At 45.9% G+C, this 24522-nt stretch overlaps 1 protein-coding gene across 1 annotated transcript in view; it reads right to left on the bottom strand.

Moving 5' to 3' along the window:
* LOC133381881 (zinc finger protein 91-like) overlaps positions 1-24289 on the bottom strand; it is a 34635-nt gene extending 10346 nt beyond the window's left edge. The window contains exons 1-2 of the mRNA XM_061621448.1: positions 24195-24289; positions 821-901 (exon numbers count right to left, since the gene is read on the bottom strand). Coding sequence (XP_061477432.1) covers positions 821-857 — 37 coding nt within the window. The 5' untranslated portion in view covers positions 858-901; positions 24195-24289. The remainder of the gene's footprint in view (positions 1-820; positions 902-24194) is intronic.
* Positions 24290-24522: the final 233 nt, after the last annotated feature.

Raw genomic sequence — 24522 nt, forward strand, 5'->3', positions numbered from 1 at the left:
AGGAAGAGGGAGGGAAGTAGCTCCCACCAATTTGCACCCGTTTCAGGAGACACATCACTCGCTAAACAGTTTGTCTACCGGGCTACCCTAAAACAAGGAGGGCAGGGCCACGTTTCGGCTTTCCTGAAATAAGCGGTGACCTTAATTCTAACAGAACAGGAAACTGGGGAGGGCTGGCAGAATGAAGGCATTGAAAGAAGAGCCTCTCTATTAAACGTGCTTTGAGCGCTGTGGAGCCAGTTCTGTGGAGTTCTCTTCCCTTTGAAGTGAAACAAGCCCAGACATTCTTACGCTTTCCAAGTTTGTTGAAAGGTTTTTGTCCCCCCCCAACAAAGAATTCTTAATTACTGTTTTTATGATCCTTATTAGGTCTTATATTCTGTTTTTTTATACATATAACTGCTGGTTTATAATTCAGTTATATTTTATATATATATATTATTTTTCCAGTGAAGTTTGGCTTTTATTGGAAATGGTAAGTCGCTCTGAGGAGAAACCTCCTCGAAAAGTGAGCTATAATTTTTTCAATAAACCAGAAAATATGCTGTAGAACGAGTCTTAGGTTAAAAAAGGGTTCATATCAACACCTGTGCAAAACCTGAGCTATTTTCCGAGGAGGGAATATTGTGAGATGTTGGATGAAGGGAAGGAAATTGTGCCCTGATGGGTCTGTCTGTTCCGGATGATATTACACAGCAACGGGTGGGCGAGGGGAGCGAAGCTTCAGCTCCTCAAAGGGCCCCAACACACAGCTAAGCATGTGGGCTCCTGCTGGGAGGAAGGACGGGATATACATTAAATAATAAATAAGTAAATCCACCTGCTGAGGTCTCCTCCTCTTCTTTGGGTTCCTGCATCACCGGATCTTCTCCTTCTTCCCAACAGGAAATGAGGTCTGGTTCTTTAAAAAAAGGAAATCAGGCAAGATTAGTTACTTTTGACCACAAAGTATTTGGGCATTCCAAACCAAATCTGAACGCTCAAAACATTTTGAACGAGAGCAAAGGGGTGAAGCCTTGCCAACAGCACATGACTCGGGCCACATGCTTTGAGCGCTGTGGAGCCAGTTCTTTGGAGTTCTCTTCCCTTTGAAGAGAAACAAGCCCAGACATTCTTACACTTTCCAAGTTTGTTGAAAGCTTTTTGTCCCCCCCGAAGAATTCTTAATTACTGTTTTTATGATCCTTATTAGGTCTTATATTCTGTTTTTTATACATATATATTATTTTTCCGGTGAAGTTTGGCTTTTATTGGAAATGGTAAGCTGCTGTGTGGAAGAAGTTCCTCGAAAAGAAAATGCCAATGGACTGCTTTCAACTCGATCCCGACTTATGGCGACCCTATGAATAGGGTTTTCCTCGTAAGCGGTATTCAGAGGTGGTTTACCATTGCCTTCCTTGAAAAGTGAGGTATAAATTTTAAAATAAACCAATACATATGCTGTAGAATGTGTCTTCGGTTTAAAAAGGGTTCATATAAAAACCTGTGCAAAACCTGAGCTGTGTGGCTTTGCCAGATAATATCTGTGCTGAGAAGCTTCTAGCTCCATTTGATGCAGGGCTTAATGAGAAGCAAGACCCACTTTTGTTCAGAGGGGCTCATTTTTACAACTAATGCTGAATTTGGCTTCAGGCAGGTGCAGCCTAGCAAGATCTCAGCTGCATGACTGCGAAACGGGGACCCTCTTGCAGAGCATGAATGGCCTCGCTTTTACTTTGGGCTTCAAGGAAATAAAATCCAAGCGCTGGAAAAGGAGATATGAAGAAGCCCTCTTTGAATGTCTGCCCCCTTTCTTAAAGGACCAGCCATCAAGTAGTGTGCAGGATCCACGACCAGAAAAAGGAGTCTGTGGTAGAAATAGTCCCTGACAACGAAAGCGAGTAACCCAAAGTACACACACCACAGAGAATGGGAAGAAGAATCCGGTGCCGCTGCAACTATTACCTATTCAAATTTTAATAGTCTTTAACTTGGAAATTAAGTGCCAGATATACATGTTTGGGACAGAAGCTTTAGGTTTGAATGTTTGGGGCTCCTGCGTTCCAAAATTTACCACTGTGCCTCTTCTTAAGATCAATGGTCCACAGTCCTGCCCAGAATCCTGGGTGAGATGGGACCATTTCATCCTTCGCAACCCAAGGTCTGTGGAGGAAGAGAAACTCCGAGAAATGAGATGTTGTGAGATTTTTAGGTGGCAGAGGAATGGAGAGAGAAAAACCATGAGAAAAACTGGTAGCCTAATGGGTCAGTCTGCCCTGGATGACATTATTCAGGAACAAGAGGGGTGGGTGGGGAATCTTCAGTTCCACAAAGAGCCCCACAGCACTACTTGCTGATGTCTCCGCCTCCTCTTCTTTGAGACCCTGGACAAGTGGATCTTCTTCTCCTCCTTCCGAAAAGGAAATGAGGCCTAGCTCTTTCAAGGAAACACACAAGTTACTTTCAGCTCCAAAACTAGCTGGGTCTCCTTCAGACTGTCAGGATCTGGAAGCCAAGCCAGATATTTTAATTTGGGGAATCTCTCAGTGGACGGAAGGGGAACTTCAACCTGACGGCCAACCTTCCAATTTATAGCATGAGATGAACTTGATCAAACCAAAGGCCTATCTAGTCCAGCATCTCCACAGGGCCTGAATCGATGTGTATGGGAATCCCACAATCAGTCCAGATAATACCAATAAAATTTATATCCTGTCCTTCCTTACAAAGGGAATCCAGGGGGGCAAAAAAATGATGAAGGACTGAAATCACCTTTAAAACAAAACATCTTTTTAAAAAAACAAGGACAGAAGGCTACAGCCATCATGACTTGTAGCCCTTGAGAGCCTTCTCTTCAATGCACTTCTCAAGCTTCCTTTTTCAAGCCATCCGAGATGTCCACCAGGAGAACTCACCACCTGATGGACAACTCTCCACTGGATGACATTACTCAGGAACAGAAAAATGCTTCCATTCCCAGACCAAAAGAGGCTCCACAGCACAGCTAAGCACCAACCTGCTGAGGTCTTCTCCTCTTTCGGAACCTGAATAAGAACATAAGAAGAACCTGCTGGATAAGGCAGTATTTATGTTTTCTTTTATTTAATATGTGCCTGGGAGAGAGTATTATACATCGACCGGGGGGACTTTCGGGCCCCCAATTAGTGTAGTGACGGGTAATGGGATGTATGGTGTTGTGAGGAGAACAGGCCAGGTAAGGGGAACTCGTCCCAGACAAATAGTGCCTGTGACTTGTTCCGGTTCTCCTCACACCTGGTTGTTCCATCAGTCAGCCTTCGGATCTCCATATGCTGTTATTAAATGCCAGGTCGGTACATCATAAGATCTCCCTTGTTCATGATTTAATTGTGGAGGAGACTGCCGACCTGGCGTGTATAACCGAGACCTGGGTGCGAGATCAGGGAGGAGTTGCTCTCTCCCAGCTCTGCCCACCTGGGTATATGGTTAAGAACATAAGAACATAAGAAGAGCCTGCTGGATCAGGCCAGTGGCCCATCTAGTCCAGCATCCTGTTCTCACAGTGGCCAACCAGGTGCCTGGGGGAAGCCCGCAAGCAGGACCCGAGTGCAAGAACACTCTCCCCTCCTGAGGCTTCCGGCAACTGGTTTTCAGAAGCATGCTGCCTCTGACTAGGGTGGCACAGCACAGCCATCACGGCTAGTAGCCATTGATAGCCCTGTCCTCCATGAATTTGTCTAATCTTGTTTTAAAGCCATCCAAGCTGGTGGCCATTACTGCATCTTGTGGGAGCAAATTCCATAGTTTAACTATGCCCTGAGTAAAGAAGTACTTCCTTTTGTCTGTCCTGAATCTTCCAACATTCAGCTTCTTTGAATGTCCACGAGTTCTAGTATTATGAGAGAGGGAGAAGAACTTTTCTCTATCCACTTTCTCAATGCCATGCATAATTTTATACACTTCTATCATGTCTCCTCTGACCCGCCTTTTCTCTAAACTAAAAAGCCCCAAATGCTGCAACCTTTCCTCGTAAGGGAGTCGCTCCATCCCCTTGATCATTCTGGTTGCCCTCTTCTGAACGTTTTCCAACTCTATAATATCCTTTTTGAGATGAGGCGACCAGAACTGTACACAGTATTCCAAATGCGGCCGCACCATAGATTTATACAACGGCATTATGATATCGGCTGTTTTATTTTCAATACCTTTCCTAATGATCCCTAGCATGGAATTTGCCTTTTTCACAGCTGCCGCACACTGGGTCGACATTTTCATTGTGCTGTCCACTACAACCCCGAGGTCTCTCTCCTGGTCGGTCACCGCCAGTTCAGACCCCATGAGCGTGTATGTGAAATTAAGATTTTTTGCTCCAATATGCATAATTTTACACTTGTTTATATTGAATTGCATTTGCCATTTTCCCGCCCATTCACTCAGTTTGGAGAGGTCTTTTTGGAGCTCTTCGCAATCCCTTTTTGTTTTAACAACCCTGAACAATTTAGTGTCGTCAGCGAACTTGGCGACTTCACTGCTCACTCCTAATTCTAGGTCATTAATGAACAAGTTGAAAAGTACAGGTCCCAATACTGATCCTTGAGGGACTCCACTTTCTACAGCCCTCCATTGGGAGAACTGTCCATTTATTCCTACTCTCTGCTTTCTGCTTCTTAACCAATTCCTTATCCACAAGAGGACCTCTCCTCTTATTCCATGACTGCTAAGCTTCCTCAGAAGCCTTTGGTGAGGTACCTTGTCAAACGCTTTTTGAAAGTCTAAGTACACTATGTCCACTGGATCACCTCTATCTATATGCTTGTTGACACTCTCAAAGAATTCTAATAGGTTACTGAGACAGGACTTTCCCTTGCAGAAGCCATGCTGGCTCTGCTTCAGCAAGGCTTGTTCTTCTATGTGCTTAGTTAATCGAGCTTTAATCATACTTTCTACCAGTTTTCCAGGGACAGAAGTTAAGCTAACTGGCCTGTAATTTCCGGGATCCCCTCTGGATCCCTTTTTGAAGATTGGCGTTACATTGGCCACTTTCCAGTCCTCAGGACGGAGGAGGACCCAAGGAACAAGTTACATATTTTAGTTAGCAGATCAGCAATTTCATCTTTGAGTTCTTTGAGAACTCTCGGGTGGATGCCATCCGGGCCCGGTGATTTGTCAGTTTTTATATTGTCCATTAAGCTTAGAACTTCCTCTCTCATTACCACTATTTGTCTCAGTTCTTCAGAATCCCTTCCTGCAAATGTTAGTTCAGGTTCAGGGATCTGCCCTATATCTTCCACTGTGAAGACAGATGCAAAGAATTCATTTAGCTTCTCTGCAATCTCCTTATCGTTCTTTAGTACACCTTTGACTCCCTTATCATCCAAGGGTCCAATCACCTCCCTAGATGGTCTCCTGCTTTGAATGTATTTATAGAATTTTTTGTTGTTGGTTTTTATGTTCTTAGCAATGTGCTCCTCAAATTCTTTTTTAGCATCCCTTATTGTCTTCTTGCCTTTCTTTTGCCAGAGTTTGTGTTCTTTTTTATTTTCTTCATTCGGACAAGACTTCCATTTTCTGAAGGAAGACTTTTTGCCTCTAAGAGCTTCCTTGACTTTGCTCGTTAACCATGCTGGCATCTTCTTGGCCCTGGCGGTACCTTTTCTGATCTGCGGTATGCACTCCAATTGAGCTTCTAATGAAGTGTTTTTAAACAACTTCAAAGCATTTTCAAGTGATGTGACCCTCTGGACTTTGTTTTTCAGCTTTCTTTTTACCAATCCCCTCATTTTTGTGAAGTTTCCTCTTTTGAAGTCAAATGTGACCGTGTTGGATTTTCTAGGTAATTGGCCATTTACATGTATGTTTAATTTAATAGCACTATGGTCACTGCTCCCAATCAGTTCCACAACACTTACATCTTGCACCAGGTCCCGGTCCCCACTGAGGATTAAGTCCAGGGTTGCTGTCCCTCTGGTCAGTTCCATGACCAACTAGTCTAGGGAATAGTCATTTAGAATATCTAGAAATTTTGCTTCTTTGTCATGACTGGAACACATATGCGACCATTCTATGTCTGGGTAGTGGAAGTCACCCATTACTACCACATTTCCTAGTTTGGATGCTTTCTCAATTTCATATCTCATCTCAAGGTCTCCCTGTGCATTTTGATCAGGGGGACGATAGATCATTCCCAGAATTAAATCCCTCCTGGGGCATGGTTTCACCACCCACAATGATTCTGTGGAGGAGTCCGCCTCTTTTGGTGTTTCGAGCTTGCTGGATTCAATGCCCTTTCACGTATAGAGCGACTCCTTCACCAATACGTCCTTCCCTGTCCTTCCAATATAGTTTATATCCAGGGATAACCGTATCCCACTGGTTTTCTCCATTCCACCAGGTCTCCGTTATGCTCACTATATCAATGCTCTCCTCTAAGTCCAAGCACTCCAGTTCTCCCATCTTGGTTTGGAGGCACCTAGCATTAGCATACAGGCACTTTACACAGTGTCACTCTTCAAGTGTCTTTGGCACTTGTGGTTTGGCCTGTGATAATTTTGTCCTTCTGAATTTATATCCTGTGCCCCTGCTCTCACAATGCCTACTTCTACGCCTACCTCTTTTAAAATCTCATCATTTCTTTGGTCTTTCTCTCAGGGGGGAGGTTCATTCCAAACAGGACCTTCCCCAGCTCCTGTTGGGTTTTCCCCCTCAGTCAGTTTAAAAAGCTGCTCTGCCACCATTTTAATTTTAAGTGCCAGCAGTCTGGTTCCATTCTGGTTCAAGTGGAGCCCGTCCCTTTTGTACAGGCCCAGCTTGTCCCAAAATGTTCCCCAGTGCCTAACAAATCCAAACCCTTCCACCCAACACCATCATCTCATCCATGCATTGAGACTGCAAAGCTGTGCCTGTCTGGCAGGTCCTGCGCGTGGAACTGGTATCATTTCAGAGAAAGCCAACTTGGAGGTCCTGGCTTTCAGCATCCTACCTAGCAACCTAAATTTTGCTTCTGGGCCCCACGGCTGCATTTCCCCATGTCGTTGGTGCCAACATGCACCACGACCACTGACTCCTCCCCAACAATGTCTACCAAGCTATCTAAACGACGGGCGATATCCGCAACCTTCCCACCAGGCAGGCAAAACACCTTGCGGTCTGCACACCCATCACACACCCCACTGTCTATGTTGCTAATGATCGAATCACCCACTACAAGGATCCCTCCACCTCCCGGAGATATATCCTCGGCACCAGAGGATACCTGCTCATCCCCCAAGGAATGGGTCCCTTCTAAAGGATCGTTTCCCTCTTCCTCGGCTGGATGCTCTCCTTCCTCAAGACCATCGTTCTCCATGACAGCAGAAGAGCTATCATACTTGGAGTGGGACACAGCTACAACGTTCCTGCAGATCCTCTCCGTCTTCCAAACAGGAATTGAGCTCCGATTCTTCCAAAGAAACACACAGGACTAGTTACTTTTGACCACAAGATATTCAGCCATTCCAATACAAGCCATTTGTAGTTAACAGGAGGGATTGTTTGGAACATTTTAACTCCTGCACCCCCTGAAGAGGACAGGGCCATGTGGCCCCAACAGGGTCAGCCTGGCACTTGGGAACATGCGCTCACTGGATATGACGCCCAACCTGAACTGCCTGTTGGGGAGGGCACAGTGGAACTCAGCCAACCCATCTGTTTTCATTTGGACAACATCATCTCTTCACAAAGAAAGTGAAAACCAGCCCTGAGAGCTCCACCCTCCTCCTCCAAAACGGACCCAAGGCTGCACATCACATTTACACTTCTGGAGGAAACCTTTCTCCATGGAGATTAAGAGTAAAGCCACCGCAAGATATTCGTGTCGCCAGAAATGCTCCCATAAGCTTTTCAATGTCGTAGCTTGAGAATGTACATGCAAATATCAATGCTGGCGTTGGGAACAGACAGAAAAGGGCCAGAGTATATGGTTTGGATCTCTGAAAGGGAAATGATGGTGTGTTGCATTTAAATAAATGCTCCTTTCCTAAATGCATTTCCTCTGAAAAACGTCCTATTGATTTTGATGGAGTCAACTTTGACGCAAGCATGTTCGGGATTGCAGCTTAATTTTAACTTCCAGTTTATGATTCAGTTATAATTTGCACATCGAAAGGGCTCCAGCAATGGGAGTGGTGGGTGGGGGAGTGAGAAATTTGTCAGAAAGAGTGTTTCTCCCCCCACCCCCTTCTCCCTATAATCCATCTCTGGTACCAACCATGCAAATGCTGAATTAGACAAAATAGGCAAAGGCACATAAAGTGAAGGTCTAAGTCATGGTCTGATTCTGAAAAATATATGTAGAAATGAATGACGGAAAATATATTCTATGGCTTACACAATAATGTCCAATTTCCAATGCACATGCAATTTACCGCACAGAGTGTGATGTGAACTGCTAGCTCTGTAGACAAGATGTACATACACTCCCAATGACAACACAGCAATAAAAGGCAGAGGTGTGCTAATGCAGAAATATAAAATGCAAAGATAAAATTCACAACATATCTCAAATAATTTGCCAAATGTGTTTCGACTTGAAGCAAGTCTTCTTCAGTGGCATCTATTTGGAGAGCTTCTCCAGAGAATCTTCCTCAATCAAAAGACACAACAATGTGTGGAATGCAGGAACATTCTTGCAGAAACTGCACTAGGGCTGTCTTGAGAACTGGCAAGGACTTCAACTCCAACGCATGAGGGCAGGATCCAGGCAGACACCAGTCCTGCTCACAGACTGGTGCAAGCACAGGGGTGCCCACCTTGATTCTGCAAGCTGCCACCTCCGCCTCTTCCTAAGCCCCAAAGGCATAAACTGGATGAAAGAAGGATGGGGGAGAGAGGGGAAGACGCTCCCAAGCGCCAACGGAGCAGCAATTCCCACTGTAGAGTTTGGACTACAGCTCCCAGAATCCCTAGTGAGAAACTGACTTTCCACTCCACGCATCATTGGCACAAATGGTCTTCAACATCTATCAGTTAAGAAAACGTGTCTCCTTACTGAAAGAGGCTCCAATCTCATAATTCTGCTCCATGGCTTCCCTGCGTGGAACACTTTGGCCCAGATCCAGGAGACCCACTCCTCCTCCGTGAAATGCACAGCTACTGCTTCCTCCTCCTCCTCCTCAAAGGTCACCGGACCCTGAAAGAAGAAAATGCCGTCTACTCATGAGATGGCCTCTTCCACACAGACCATTGCATCCAGCTTGAAAGGGCTCTGCCCACGTGGCAAAGTTGGATTCTGAGGTGAGGGTTGTGACGGTCCTTCCCTGGCTCTCCCTGTCAGGTTCCTACCTGCTCGTGGTTACTGCCTGTCACTAGGCACCACCTGTCATGGCCCCGTCAGAGGACTCCTCAGATGAGTACGACTCGGGAGTAACAGCAGCAGACCCAGGAGCAGCAGACTCAGAAGGAGACATGGAGGAGGCTCCTGAGAATCCAGCTCCTTCTCCCCCTCAGCTGCAGAGCACCCCAGATACAGCGGAGGCCCTGCAGCCAGACTCAGACAGTGCACAGGACACTCCCCCCTCACCTGCAGAACATAGACAGCAGAAGGTCAGGCAGAAGAGAGGCAGGCCTGTCTCCTTAAGGCCCAAACGCTGAGGGCTCACACCTGCTGTCAACCCTGCTCTTTATAAGGCACACCATGGCTGCAGCTTGTTGCTGACTGCAATGTCAGGCGTGGCTTGTGTGTTCCTAGTTTCCGTGCAACCTCTTTTGGACTGACCCCTTGGCACTTGATCCCAGACCTCTAGTGACCTCGCTTCTGGACTCCTGACTCGGCAAGTATGCTTTGGACAGGCCTGGCCCTTATCAGATCCCCTCCTTCTAGACCTGGCAGATTTATGGCCAGACTGCCGGCTAAGGACTTTGCTTCCCTGCCAACCACCCAGGAATTTCCAGCCCTCATCGGCACTGCTGATGCAGTGTAGAGCTGACACCACCAGGGACTCCACCAGTCCAGAACATCCTTTTTTATGGTTTCTCTCTCCACTCTAGCATAGACCTCACCAGATCCCCCTGCTAGGCAGCACCACCAGTCACGTTCTATAACCAGTATCCCCAGAGACTCTGCCTGAGTCTCTCTCAATCAGGTTACCTCTGTGACTGTGTGCTAAAGCTGTCCCACTCTCTTTGTATCAATACAGATAATTCTGGTTTGCTCTGGATACTTGTGGTGTTATATTATTCCCTTCACCGCTGTCACCATTTGTTACCCTTCAGCCTTGGTATTTACCTTACCCTCCCTTCTGGTCTGTGAAACCCCAGCCAAGGATCAGGCCTTTGGTAAACCAAAAGTATTTATTAAATAACAAAGATAACAAAGATTACTTTAAAAGGCACTTAAGCATATGGTTTCATCTATTCCTGAGGTACTGGTCTTAGTATTAATCCGAACTCCACACTCTCCTCTCATAAACCCACCAATGTCCACCCTCTCAAGCAATCCACTAACTTCCACCCAGATTTAACTGTCATCCTTTCATTTATACTCTCAGCCATTTTAAACATTCAGCCGATCATCCAGCATTCTCCTGCCCATTCACTCCCCCCTCCTCTTTCATTCCACTTACCATGTATATCCTATACAAACAGCACTTACCATATATACATTAATACAGGAACATCACATTTCACCCCCCTTAAAACAACGGCAGAGTATTATTCCTGTTCCAGGATTTATACGTTGCGTTAACAATATAACAAGTCTCTATGGGAAAATGACTTTCTTTGTTCCTCCGTCTGGGTCACGTCACTGCAGTCCCGGCCACTTGCCTTGAAAGTCCATCGGCCAGTACATTGTCCTTGCCTTTTATAAACTGAAAGTCCACTTGATAGTCCTGATGGGCCCAGGACCACCTCTGCAGCATAGTGTTATGGTTTTTCATAGTCTGCAACCATAACAAGGCCCGATGATCCGTTGTTACCGTGAATCGTTGTCCCCACACGTATGGGCGCAACTTGTTCAGTCCCCACACGACCGCTAGGCACTCCTTTTGGACCGACGAATAGTTTTTCTCCCTCGGCGTCACCTTTCGACTTAGATACGCCACTGGATGTCTGGTGCCTTCTCTCTCCTGCAGCAAGATGACTCCCAGCGCGAGGTCTGATGCATCTGTAGCCACGATGAATGGTTGCTCATAGTCTGGTGCTATTAATATGGGTCCTTGGCACAAGGCTTGCTTCAGCACATCAAAAGCCTTCTGACATTCATCCGTCCATACCACACGCTCAGAACACTTTTTCTTTGTCAATTCATGCAAGGGGGTTGCTATTTCCCCAAAATCTTTCACAAACTTTCTATAAAAACTAGCCACACCTAGAAATGCCCTAACTTGTTTTTTGGTTAAGGGGATAGGCCACGCTTGTATTGTCTCCACCTTGCTCCATAAGGGGGTGATTTTCCCACTCCCCACCTTATGTCCTAAATAGATTACTTCCTTTAGTCCAAACTGGCATTTCTTAGCTTTTATTGTGAGGCCTGCTTTTCTTAATGCCTCTAATACTGTGATCAGGTGTTGGACATGCTCAGGCACCGACTTGCTAAAAATGGCCACATTATCGATATAGGCCACTGCAAAATCTGACATGCCTCGCAACACAGTATTGACTAGCCTCTGAAACGAACTTGGTGAGTTCCTTAGTCCCATGGGTAAGGTCACAAACTCATATAACCCATCTGGTGTACTGAAGGCAGTTTTGGCTCTGGATTGCTCGTCTAGTTCCATTTGCCAAAATCCTTTTTTTTTTCCAATTAATTTTTATTCAAATTTTCAAAATCAAGACAATACAAAAAGAAAAACACAAATTAAAACTAATACAATAAAAAGAAAAAAACTAAAAAAAACTATTGACTTCCGATTTGTCGTAGTTCAGCTATAGGTCTATAATATATAACAAACCTGTCTCTTGATAAATTATAAAATCACCTTCCTCCAGCAGTTATCTTAGTTGGTATCAAATCTCATTAACATCATATCATTTTATTCTTCTACAAAAAGTCAAAGAGAAGTTTCCAATCCTTGAGATATATGTCCATCAATTTTTTTCTAGATAGACATGTCAATTAATCCAACTCTTCAAGTCTACTAAATCCAGTAATTTCAAATCGCTCTTCTTCCTTTATCCGTGTTGATTCCATCTTCCATCTTCCATCTTCACGCACCCAATAATCTTGCTGTCATAGTCATATAATAAGAGTCTGATAGGGATTTCCTTCATCACAAATATTTTCTTGCCATCATTTCTGAACGTATCACTGAAGTATTGTTGCAGAACCGCATCTCTGTTCCTCTTGCACATCTCTTGAAGGGTTTTTCATTGTCACAAAACAGGAATTAATTCTGTAAACTTTCTCCATTTCAAGTTCCATCAAATCCTTCCAGTCCATGAATTTTTTCGAACCGATGATATCTTTATCTCCAATCACTTCACCAATTCCTTCAGGGACAGCGCTGAATTCCAAACAGTAATATTTGTCTCCAGGATCCATCAGAGCCAGGAAATCCAAATCTTTTTCCAAGACCATATTTAATCCAATCTCCAGGGCTTGAACCTTCCCTTTAATTTTTCTTTCATCCTTTTTTAATTTTCCAAATTTATCTTTGTTCTCCTTTCTCATAGAATCCTGAATTTCTTTCAACTCCTGTCTCATTTCGCCAAATTCACTTATCATCACTTGTCTGTTATGTCTGAGTTCTTGTTTTGTTAGCTTAATCTCATTCATTATTTTCTGAAACATATCTAAAGAGAAAGTCCCTTCTTGTACATCCATGATCTCAACCACCTTCTTGATTGTCATTCTTAAAACCAAAAAAACAAAATCCCTTCAATTTCCAATGTCCCAAGCAGAGAACAGTTTATTTCTTTATCCAGTTACAAAGGAGTTAATCTTTCAAGCCAGCTGACATCACCCTCTAGACAGGATGAACTGCCTTATCTCTTGTATGTCCAAAAGTGCCAAAACAACTTTAATTCACAGCATCCAAATAATTAGTAGCAGGAAGAATGAGCAGATTCGTCAAAAAAAAAAAAAAAGTAGACCGGAAAAAATAGTCCCAGCCATATATTACTCAAAAGTCTTATAAATAAAAAAAAAATTTCTCTTTAAATTAAAAACCCCTCAGCCGTTTGTAATGTTTATAATGCTGAATTCCATGCCAGCTTTTTGCAATAAAAATAAAGATAAACTATTTCTATTTTCTTCCCCTTAGCTCCGTGAATAAAAGAGAAAGCTATGACTCACCCAGGGTTTCTTAATTGCTGGTTCTTTGACAAATCTCTTTAGCTGTATTGATAACAAAATAATGAGAAAAGACAGGAGAATGCTTGCCTGTTAATCCATTTTTCTTTGAAGAAAAAAAATGGCTCACTTAATCAGTTGAGCTGGTTGGAAATCCTAGCTCTGTCCGAGCTGCTGGAAGACCTTCTTTCACAGAATTCCAGCCTCCAACAAACACAGCAAAGCTCTGTGGAAAATCTCTACGTTTCTTCCTTATCCGGAAGGAATTTTCCCCAATCAAAAAGCCCTTCTGACTGGTTTTAAAACTGAAAAAGTTTCCACCAAGACGGGAGCCCATCCCAGAGGCAGCACAGGCGGAGTGATCCTCCTGGGAAGTCCCCCATTTGCCAAAATCCTTTACAGAGGTCTAACGTAGAGATAATGGTTGCTGCCCCCAATAACTCTAACATTGCGTCTACCCTGGGCATAGGATACGCATCTGGGACTGTAATTTTATTGATTAGCCGATAATCAATGCAAAATCTTGTCGTTCGATCTTTTTTCGGAACCAGGACAATACTTGAGGCCCAGGGACTGATAGATTCCCTGATCACTCCTAGTTCCAGCATATCTTCAACCTCCTTTTTGATCTCACTCAAAACTTTCCCATTCACACGGTACGGCATAGATCTGATTGGGGCATGATCTCCAGTATCAATGGAATGTCTGGCTATACTGGTTCGGCCAGGTTTATTGCTAAACAGATTCCCATAGTTTTTCAAAACTCTCAGAATCTCTTCTTTCACTTCCTCCTTCACCTCCTCTGACCATTCCAATTGATCTACCCCTCCTTTGTCTTTGCTTTCCTGTACCAAATCTGGAAGTTCAGGCCCACTTCCCTCAGGGAATAAGGTAACTTGCAACACCTTTGCATCCCTGGTATGGTAAGGCTTTAACATATTTACACGAACCACTTTGCTTTTGTTTAACTGATCTGTGGTGATTACATACGTCACTGTGTCAAGCCTTTCTCTGATGGTATATGGTCCTTCCCAGTTAGCCTGTAATTTGTCATGTTTCCTGGGTATGAACGCCATAACCATATCTCCCACATCATACACACGTTCCCTGGCTGTTCTGTCATACCAGTAACTTTGCTTCTCCTGTGCATGACTCAAATTCTCTTTCACTACTTCCATCATTGATGTTAATTTATTGCGGAATTCCAATACAAAATCTACTACAGATGTTTTGTACTCTCCCAGGGTTCCTTCCCATGAATTTTTTAACAGTTCCAAAGGTCCCCTCACTTTTCTAGTGAACATCAGTTCAAAGGGTGAGAAGCCTGTTGACTCCGGAGGGACTTCTCTGTATGCAAATAAGAAGCATCCCAACCGTTCATCCCAGTCTTGTGGGTGATCTTGAACATGGCTTCTTATCATGCCCTTCAAAACTCCAATGAATCTCTCAGTTATTCCGTTAGTGGCTGGATGGTAAGTAGTGGTCTTTAGATGTATTAGACCACAACATTTCCACATACATTGCATCACTTCTCCCATGAATACACTGCCTTGATCCGTCAGCACTTCATGAGGGAAACCCAGCCTCATAAAGATTTTTAATAAAGCCTCTGCCACCACAGGGGCTTCTACAGATCTTAGTGCTTCTGCGTCTGGGTACCTGGTGGCAAAATCCACCACCACCACTAGATATTTCTTGCCATGCCTTGTGGGTTTGGAAAAAGGGCCCACCAAATCTATTCCCACTCTATAAAAGGGTTGTCCAATTATAGGAAGGGGCTTTAAGGGTGCCTTCGTCTTTACTCCACTTTTTCCCACCTTTTGGCATATCCCACAAGATAGACAATGTTGTTTTACATCTTTGGAGATGGCCAATAATAGTGTGCAGCCAATCTCCTCTTGGTCTTTTTTATTCCCAGATGTCCTGCACATGGGACATCATGGGCTACCTCTAGCAATCTGGTTCTGTATTTGCTAGGTACTATCAATTGCTTCACTGGTTCACATTCATCCCTTCTCTCAGCAGGCATCCACAGTCTATATAAAATCCCATTCTCACACACAATTTGATTCCTCAGTTTGTCAGTGAAAGGAATCTGTTGGGTCAGGGCTTGCTCCTTTATTTGATTCAAACTGGTATCCTTATTCAGTTCTTCTCTGAAATGCTCTGCTTCTTCCCCAGAGACCAGTTGATACAGTTTGTCTCCTTCAGCAGGCCTGCCAAGGGTTGCTATGGGGACCTGAGGCTCGCAAACAGATTCCACCCTGTTTCCTTCAGCCCCCCTTAACATGGCTTCTGTTTCTCTGCCAAGTTGCTGTCTGGTCACCACATATATTTTCCCTTGTGCCCCCATAACATCTCTTCCCAGTATCACTGGTTCTTGTTGTTGGGCATTAATGCCTACTTTATATTTGCCCTCTCGGCCTCTCCACGCGATTTTCACTAGGGCCACAGGCAAGCTTTCTGGTTGACCCCTCACTCCTTGGATATTCACCGTTTCCTGAGGTAATATTTCTTCAGATTTTATTAAATCTGGCCTCAGTAACGTCTGAGTGGCACCAGTGTCAAGCAATGCCCAATAATTTGCCCCTTGTACACTCACTTCCTCTCTCAGACTTGAATCAAGGTCTGTTACTTCTGTCCAGTTTATCTGGCAGAACTGAACCTTTTTCGTTGTTAGATCTTTTGGTTCTATTTTTACTGCCCTTGCCTGAGCAGGATTACTAATGGGGTTGGCAACCCCACATTGAAAACGTAGGTGCCCCAGTCTACCACAGTTATAGCATAATTTCTCCTCTGTTTTAGGGTACACAGATCCACTCTGGGGTGTCCTGTGCCCTTCAGATTTTACTGGAGGACTCACTCGCTGTGGCACCACATCCTTTCTGCCAACATTATATGGCCTGGGTTTAAACTCTCTTGATGTTTTCCCCACCCAGCCAGTTCTATTGGAGGCAAAGTGATCTGCCATCTCTGCGGCCTCCTGCACCGATGTAGGGGAACGGTCTTTGACAAGGAGCCTTATTTCTGGTGGTAACTGATGGAATAATTGATCCAGTATCATGAGGCTTTTCACCTCTTCCACTGACTGAGCTTTGGCACTACTCATCCACTTTCCAAATATATCCATCAACTTAGCTCCCTGTTCAACAAAAGACCTCCCTGCTTGGATCTGACAGTTTCGGAACAACTTTCTAAAATAGTCAGGTCCCGGTCCGAACCTTTTGTATACTGCCTCTTTAAACTCAGCATAGGTGACAGGCTTGTCTGAGGGGAAATATTGGTATACCTCAGCCAATTCCCCTTTAATCAGGTTTGATAAATATTGCATATATTTATCCACTGGTAGCCCCCACAATTGAGCTGCCTTTTCAAAAGTGCTGAGGTAAATCTGTGGATCTTGTCCAGGCTCAAACATTGCAAAATCTTTTGGTGTAACCTTTATTTTTGTTTCATTTCTGTCCTTTCTTGTTTCATCAGAATGAAACTTATCCCTTTCAAACTTTAACTTTTCCACCTGTAATTCAGCATCCACTCTCATTCTCTTAAATTCCAACTCCCTATGCTTTTCTTTCTCATCCGCCTCAATCCTCAATCTCTCAGTTTCCATCCTCAACTTCTCAGTTTCTAACTCTCGCTGTTTATCTTTTTCCTCAGCCTCCCATCTCAACTTTTCTCTCAAATACTCTATATAAGCGGGATTGCTTAAGTATCCTTCTGGGGTCTCTTCCTTGACAGGTTGTTTTTGCTGGGCAGTTGCAAATCCTATTAGTGCTACCCTCAATTCATCTACCCCTTTACACTCGTGAGGTAAATTGAATGTTATGCACTTCTCCACCAGCTCCTCTCTTTTCATTTCTATATATTCAGTGGCGGTAGTGAGACCACTCCTGAAGAAACCCTCCTTGGACCCAGATAACTTGAACAACTATAGACCTGTGGCAAATGTTCCGTTCCTGGGCAAGGTTCTGGAGCGGGTGGTGGCCGACCAGCTCCAGAGGCTCTTGGATGACACTGATTATCTTGATCCATTTCAATCCGGTTTTAGGCCTGGGTTTGGTACCGAAACAGCCTTGGTCGCCCTGTATGATGACCTTTGTCGGGAGAGGGACAGGGGGAGTGTGATCCTGTTGATTCTCCTTGATCTCTCAGCTGCTTTTGATACCATCGACCATGGTATCCTTCTGGGAAGGCTCATGGAGTTGGGAGTTGGGGGTAATGCTTGGCAGTGGCTCCGCTCCTACTTGGTGGGTCGTCAACAGAAGGTAGTGCTTGGGGAACACTGCTCGACACCCTGGACTCTCCATTGTGGAGTCCCACAGGGATCGGTACTGTCCCCCATGCTTTTCAACATCTATATGAAGCCGCTGGGTGCGGTCATCAGGGGTTTTGGAGTGCGTTGTCACCAGTATGCTGATGACATGCAACTCTATTTCTCCTTTTCATCTTCCTCAGGTGAGGCTGTTAACGTACTAAACCATTGCCTGGCCGCGATAATGGATTGGATGGGAGCTAACAGACTGAAGCTTAATCCAGACAAGACCGAGACGCTGTTAGTGAGTGCCTTCTCTGCCCAGATGGTGGATGTTCACCCTGTTCTGGACGGGGTTACACTCCCCTTGAAAGAACAGGTTCGTAGCTTGGGAGTTCTTATCGACTCTTCCTTGTCTCTTGAGGCTCAGGTAGCCTCAGTGGCAAGGAATGCTTTCTACCATCTCCGATTGGTAGCCCAGCTACGTCCCTATGTGGACAGTGACGACCTCGCCTCAGTCGTTCACGCTCTGGTAACTTCTAGATTGGACTACTGCAATTCGCTCTACGTTGGGCTGCCCTTGAAGACAGTTCAGAAACTACAGTTAGTCCAGAATGCAGCGGCCAGATTGTTGATGCGGACAAGAAGGTCCGCTCATATTACACCCGTTCTGGCTCGTCTGCACTGGCTTCCTATTTGTTTCTGGGCTAAATTCAAAGTGCTGGTTTTGACCTATAAAGCCTTACACGGCATGGGACCGCAATACCTGGTGGAGCACCTCTCCCAATATGAAACTACCCGTACACTGCGCTCAACATCTAAGGCCCTCCTCCGAGTACCATCCCATCCAGAAGCTCGGAGGGTGGTGACTAGAAATAGGGCCTTTTCGGTTGTGGCTCCCGAACTATGGAATGGTCTCTCCGATGAGGTGCGCCTGGCGCTGATGCTGCTATCTTTTCGGTGCCAGGTGAAAACCTTTTTATATTCCCAGGCATTTTAATGCGTATTATTATATGTATTGTTGTATTTTGCTACTGATTATTTTTGTTTACCTTTGTTGGTTTGATTCTATTGTATTATTGTATTTATATATTCCTGATTGCTTTATTATATGTACACCGCCCAGAGAGCCCTTGTGCTTAGGGCGGTATATAAATAAAATAAAATATATAAATAAATGGTCACTCGCTCTTTGCCAAACACTCTTTGCCAGTCACTCTCACAAGTAATCTTGTTTTGTTATTTCTGTTTGCCACACCACTGTTAGGGATTCTCTAGTATTCGTACCACCGCTACAGCCAACACCTGTGACGCAGACTCCTTTGTTTGTATCCCACCTCTGCCACCACATGTGACGGTCCTTCCCTGGCTCTCCCTGTCAGGTTCCTACCTGCTCATGGTTACTGCCTGTCACTAGGCACCACCAGGGACTCCACCAGTCCAGACCGTCCTTTTTTATGGTTTCTCTCTCTGCTCTAGCATAGACCTCACCAGATCCCCCTGCTAGGCAGCACCACCAGTCATGTTCTATAACCAGTATCCCCAGAGACTCTGCCTGAGTCTCTCTCAATCAGGTTACCTCTGTGACTGCATGCTCAAGCTGTCCCACTCCCTTTGTATCAATGCAGATACATATATTTCTGGTTTGCTCTGAATACTTGTGGTGTTATTCTTTCCTTCCCCGCTGCCACCATTTGTTACCCTTCAGCCTTGGTATTTACCTTACCCTCCCTTCTGGTCTGTGAAACCCCAGCCAAGGATCAGGCCTTTGGTAAACCAAAAGTATTTATTAAATAACAAAGATAACAAAGATTACTTTAAAAGGCACTTAAGCATATGGTTTCATCTATTCCTGAGGTACTGGTCTTAGTATTAATCCGAACTCTACACTCTCCTCTCATAAACCCACCAACGTCCACCCTCTCAAGCAATCCACTCTTCCACCTCACATCCCCCCAGATTTAACTGTCATCCTTTCATTTATACTCTCAGCCAATTTAAACACTCAGCCAATCATCCAGCATTCTACTGCTCATTTACTCCCCCCTCCTCTTTCATTCCACTTACCATGTATCTCCTATACAAACAGCACTTACCATATATGCACTAATAGAGGAACATCACAAGGGTCCAGTAAAGATCTGGCCCGCAGAGCCAGAAAGGGTTCCCACGGCTGGTTTTGAAACTGGAGGGCTGTGAATGCCGTCAGCAGAAAGGGCATTTACCTTGGCCCATTCCCCAAAAGAGCAAAAGTTTAGGATCAAATCCAGAACTTCTCAACACGGCCATTTAGGTGAAGGGCATCCGCCTTGCCTGCAAAAAGTCCTGGGTTCAAATCTCAGCAGCGTCTCCAGGCAGGACTGGGAAAGGCTCCCTGCTTGAAACCCAGGACAGCACTAGTGCAGGCAATAGTGAGCTAGGTGGACCAAGACAATATAAGGCACCTTCCTATGTTTCCACGAAGCTCATAAAAATGCAGGCAATTTTCTATAATATCATCCCTGGCCACTCTTTCCAGTTCCTCAAGTAAACGACTTCCTGATCATTAATTTATAATGAAAGAAATGAAACTGGCCTCTTCTCTAAAGTGAGCAGCTGGGGTGCAAAGCGGGAGGCTGACACCACTCTTGCCTACCTTGCAGGGCTGCAGTTTGGACAACAGAGATGAGTTCATTTGCTGCCCACACATGTTTATTCAGACCTTCCTCCAAAGGCCACAGAGTGGGAAATGGATGCTGATTTCCGCATCCCCAACCTTCAGCAGCAGCAACGATGTTGTAAGGTCAGGAAGGCAAGGAGATGAATGTCCTAACGTGTGTGTGTGTGAGTGTGTGTGTGTGTGTGTGTGTGTGTGTGTGTGTGTGTGTGAGAGAGAGAGAGAGAGAGAGAGAATGAGTGAATGAGTGAATGAATCTACAATGGGGGGGGAGGATTGAGGAGACCAGAAGAAGAGGCAAAGTACATTTGTGGGAAGGGTAAGCACTGAGCTGGGGGTTCAACTGGATGGTCTTACAGGCCCCTTCCAACTCTATGATACTACAAAAAGCATGTTTCCTCCCAGGAACTACAGCAGTGCAGAAACGGACTCACAGAAACACACTGTGGACAGAACGAACAATAAAACAGGCCCCACTTGTACGTGGGGAAAATATTGCTTACTTGCTGGCCTACCTTACTGGGCTGCCCTTGCTTCCCCTTTTTTGTCCTCACACAGCAGCCCAGTAAGGTAGGCCAGCTTTCTTAGCCCCAACACCTGAGTGTCTCCTCTGCACCAGGGCGTCTCTTCCCACCCCAAATCCTGGGGGAGAGGGAGCTTCAAAGAGGATCATGCAATGGAAGCGCTGCTGCTGTTCGGCCCCCAATGTTGCCCCTAGGTTGCATGCATGTGACTCCCCCCCATGAATTCCGGGCAGTGGCGTCACTAGGGTTGGTGTCACCCAGGGCGGTAACTCATGGTGTCACCCCCACGGACCTCCTCCCGTACCAGACCATACAAAATCCTTAGTAATGTTTTTTGTACTAATGTTACTCATAAATTGTAATATCCGTATATCACTGAATGTAATGGCACACACACACAGAGCCAGCTGTGGGATCCTCACACAAACAACCTAGAACATTTTTTCCCTTCCACAAGGACATGTAAAAGATTGAACCCAGGACCTTCGGCACGCAAAGCACATGCTCAGCCCACCACTGAGATATTGGGTAGAAAAGCAGTCACTGTTCTGCTGGCCTGGGGATAATTCTGAGGGCCAGTGGGAACCACAGATGTGATGGGAGGCAGGGAGAAGTGAGTGGGCAAAGGGTGCAGGTGCAATGCCGAGGTGCCGTCTCAGCAAAACTGATGCCAGTCCTAGTGGGTAAGCCCCATTCAACAGGGTGGGATTTACTTCTGAGTAAACATGCACAGGATTGCAAGGTGGGGGGAGCAGCAAATCCCCCCTCCCTCAACCCCAGCTGAGCCCTTCCCTACTTTAAAGTTGACAATGAGGACACTGAACTTGTCAAGGATTATCAATACCTTGGCACAGTCATTAACCAAAATGGAGACAATAGTCAAGAAATTAGGCTAGGACTGGGGAGGGCAGCTATTGAGAACTCACATGCAAATATGTATCACTGAACACTAAAGTCAGGATAATTCAGACCATGGTATTCCCCATCTCTATGTATGGATGTGAAAGTTGAACAGTGAACAAAATGGATAAGAGAAAAATCAGCTTATTTGAAATGTGATGTTGGAGAACTTTGCACATACCATGGACTGTGCAAAAGACAAATAATTGGGTGTTAGAACAAATTAAACCAGAACTATCACTAGAAGCTAAAATGATGAAACATACTTTGGACACATCATAAGACATGATTCACTAGAAAAGACAATAATGCTGGGAAAAACAGAAGGGAGTAGAAAAAGAGGAAGGACAAACAAGAGATGGATTGATTCCATAAAGGAAGTCGCAGACCTGAACTTACAAGGTCTGAATAGGGCGGTTTACAACAGATGTTACTGGAGGTTGCTTATTCATAGGGTTGCCATAAGTCATAATCGACTTGAAGGCACATAACAACAAAAACCTTGAAACGCAGGAAGCTGCTTTAGACTGGGGATCATTGGTTCATCTAGTTCAGTATTGTCTGCCCTGACTGGCAGCAGCTCTCCAAGATTTCAGGCAGGGGGTCTTTCCCAGAAATGTTGGCAATCGAACCTGGGCCCTTCTGCATCCAAGGAGGTTCTCTTCTAATGAGCTTCGTTTCGTTCCCAAATGGTGAGCCCCCATTCAAAAGAGCCACCACCTGTCCGCTGCTGAAGTGTATCCAGGGGGTGGAAGGGGATGAGCAGCCTCGATCTCAAAGCAGGGGCAGAGAAAGGGCGGGCCTTGGCCTTGGTGGAGGCAGGTGTTCGTGGGGCCCATTACTGGCCCTGGGCTCATAGCCCCCCAAAAGTCTGTTGCCAGCCCTAGACCAACCCCTCTCCTAACATCAGAGGAGCCTGGCTGCTGGGTCAGGCCAAGAGCTCAGCATCGTGCCCTCAGTGGCCAACCAGTGGCCCCACTGGGAAGCCTGACAGCAGGCCTCAAGGACAACAGCAACACTCACCCCCAAATGACATTCCCAGCAACTGGTATTCAGAGATATTTCCTGCCTCCGACAGCAGAGGGAGCAACAGAGCCATGGTGGTCAGCAGCCATTGAGCCTCTAGAAACGTGTGCAACCCGCTTTGAAAGCCGTCCAAGTTGGCGGGCATAGAATCGTAGAATAGTAGAGTTGAAAGGGGCCTATAAGGCCATCAAGTCCAACCCTCTTTGACATCCCAAAGTGCAGCCGCTGTACCTACCCGCCCCATGCAAGGTGGCTTACTCTGCACCAGGACCCCCCCCCCAAAAATCTGGAGGTTGCAAGAAAACCAGGCAATGGAAGCAGTGGAGTTTGGGCTCTGTTTTGCATGACTTTGGATTGGAGTTGATTGCACGGAGAAGCCCTCAGGTTCTTCAAAGGGGTGGATCTCTCTCTCTCTCCTCCTTGGCCGCGCCTGCCCGGTGCCTACGGCAGGGGGTGGCTCGTGGTGTCAAACGCCGTAGTGACGCCCCTGTCCTTTGGTTCAGCTCTGAGAGTTGGTCCATTAACCATTAGAGTTCCATTATTCATCACTCAATTTGAGAGCAAATCTAGCTCTAAAGTGAGCAGCTGGCGTGCAAAGCGGGAGGCTGACACCACTCTTGCCCACCTTGCAGGGCTGCAGTTTGGACGACTGAGATGAGTTTATTTGCTGGCCACACATGTTTATTCAGACCTTCCTCCAAGGGCCCCAAAGTGGGAAATGGAGGCTGATCTCCCCCTCTCCAACCTTCAGCAGCAGCAACGAGGTTGTAAGGTCAGGAAGGCAAGAAGTTGATTGTCCTAATGTGTGTGTGCGTCAATGCATGCATGTGTGTGTGTGTGTGTGTGAGAGAGAGAGAGAGAGAGAGAGAGAGAATCTACAATGGGGAGGGGGAGGTTTGAGGAGATCCCAATAAGAGGCAAAGTGCATTTGGGGGAGAGGGTAAGCACTGAGCTGGGGGTTCGACTGGATGGTCTTACAGGCCCCTTCCAACTCTATGATTCTACAAAAAGCATGTTTCCTCCCAGGAACTACAGCAGTGCAGAAACGGACTCAGAGAAACACACTGTGGACAGAACGAACAATAAAACAGGCCCCACTTGTACCTGGGGAAAATATTGCTTACTTATTCGCTTGCTTACTCTCTCTCTTTTTGGTCTGCTTTCTTGTCCAAGGCGTTTGGGGAGGGGAACACCTGCTCCTGCTCCCCTTTTGTCCTCACACAGCAGCCCAGTGAGGTAGGCCGGCTTTCTTAGACCCGACACCCGGGGGTCTCTTCCCACCCCCAATCCTGGGGGAGAGGGCGCTTCAAAGAGGATCGTGCAATGGAAGCGCTGCAGCTGTTCGGCCCCCCAATGTTGCCCCTAGGTTGCATGCATGCGACTCCCCCCTCCATGAATTCCCGGGGGAGTTCCGTTGACCTTTTCCTCTACCGGAGGATCCGCTCGCTCTCGCATTCGTCACTCAATTGAGAGCAAATCTAGCTCGAGGGAGTGCCAAGGAGCCCCATAGTGACGCCCCTGATTCCGGGGGAGATGTGGGGGGAGGATCTGCCCCTCTTTCCACCCCCCCAAAGGCAAACTCCTGACCATTTCGCCCCCCCACTGCTGCACCTCTCTCTTTGTCTTGCGTCCTCGCCCCGATCCAGCCTCCTTCCTCCTGCTCCTCCTCGCAAATCAATCAAGCCTGTTTGCTTTCCTCCTTCACTCTTGTCTCCCTCCCTCCCATTGTCATGAGAACATCCTGCCTCTCTAGGAAACAGAGCTCAGTTCCTTCCCCCTCTGGAGGACTGAATCCCCGCTGCGCTCCGGGCAAACGTCTTGCAGGCTCTGCCCCTTGTGCAAATCCAGGGCGCAGGCGCGGAGGTTCCTACTGCGCGCTGTCGCCAAAGCGCTTTTTGCAAACAGCGTTTCAATGGTTTCTCCCCTGCATGCATCCTTT

The sequence above is a fragment of the Rhineura floridana genome, chromosome 3 (genome assembly GCF_030035675.1).
Source record: "Rhineura floridana isolate rRhiFlo1 chromosome 3, rRhiFlo1.hap2, whole genome shotgun sequence".
In the NCBI taxonomy this organism is placed as follows: domain Eukaryota; kingdom Metazoa; phylum Chordata; class Lepidosauria; order Squamata; family Rhineuridae; genus Rhineura; species Rhineura floridana.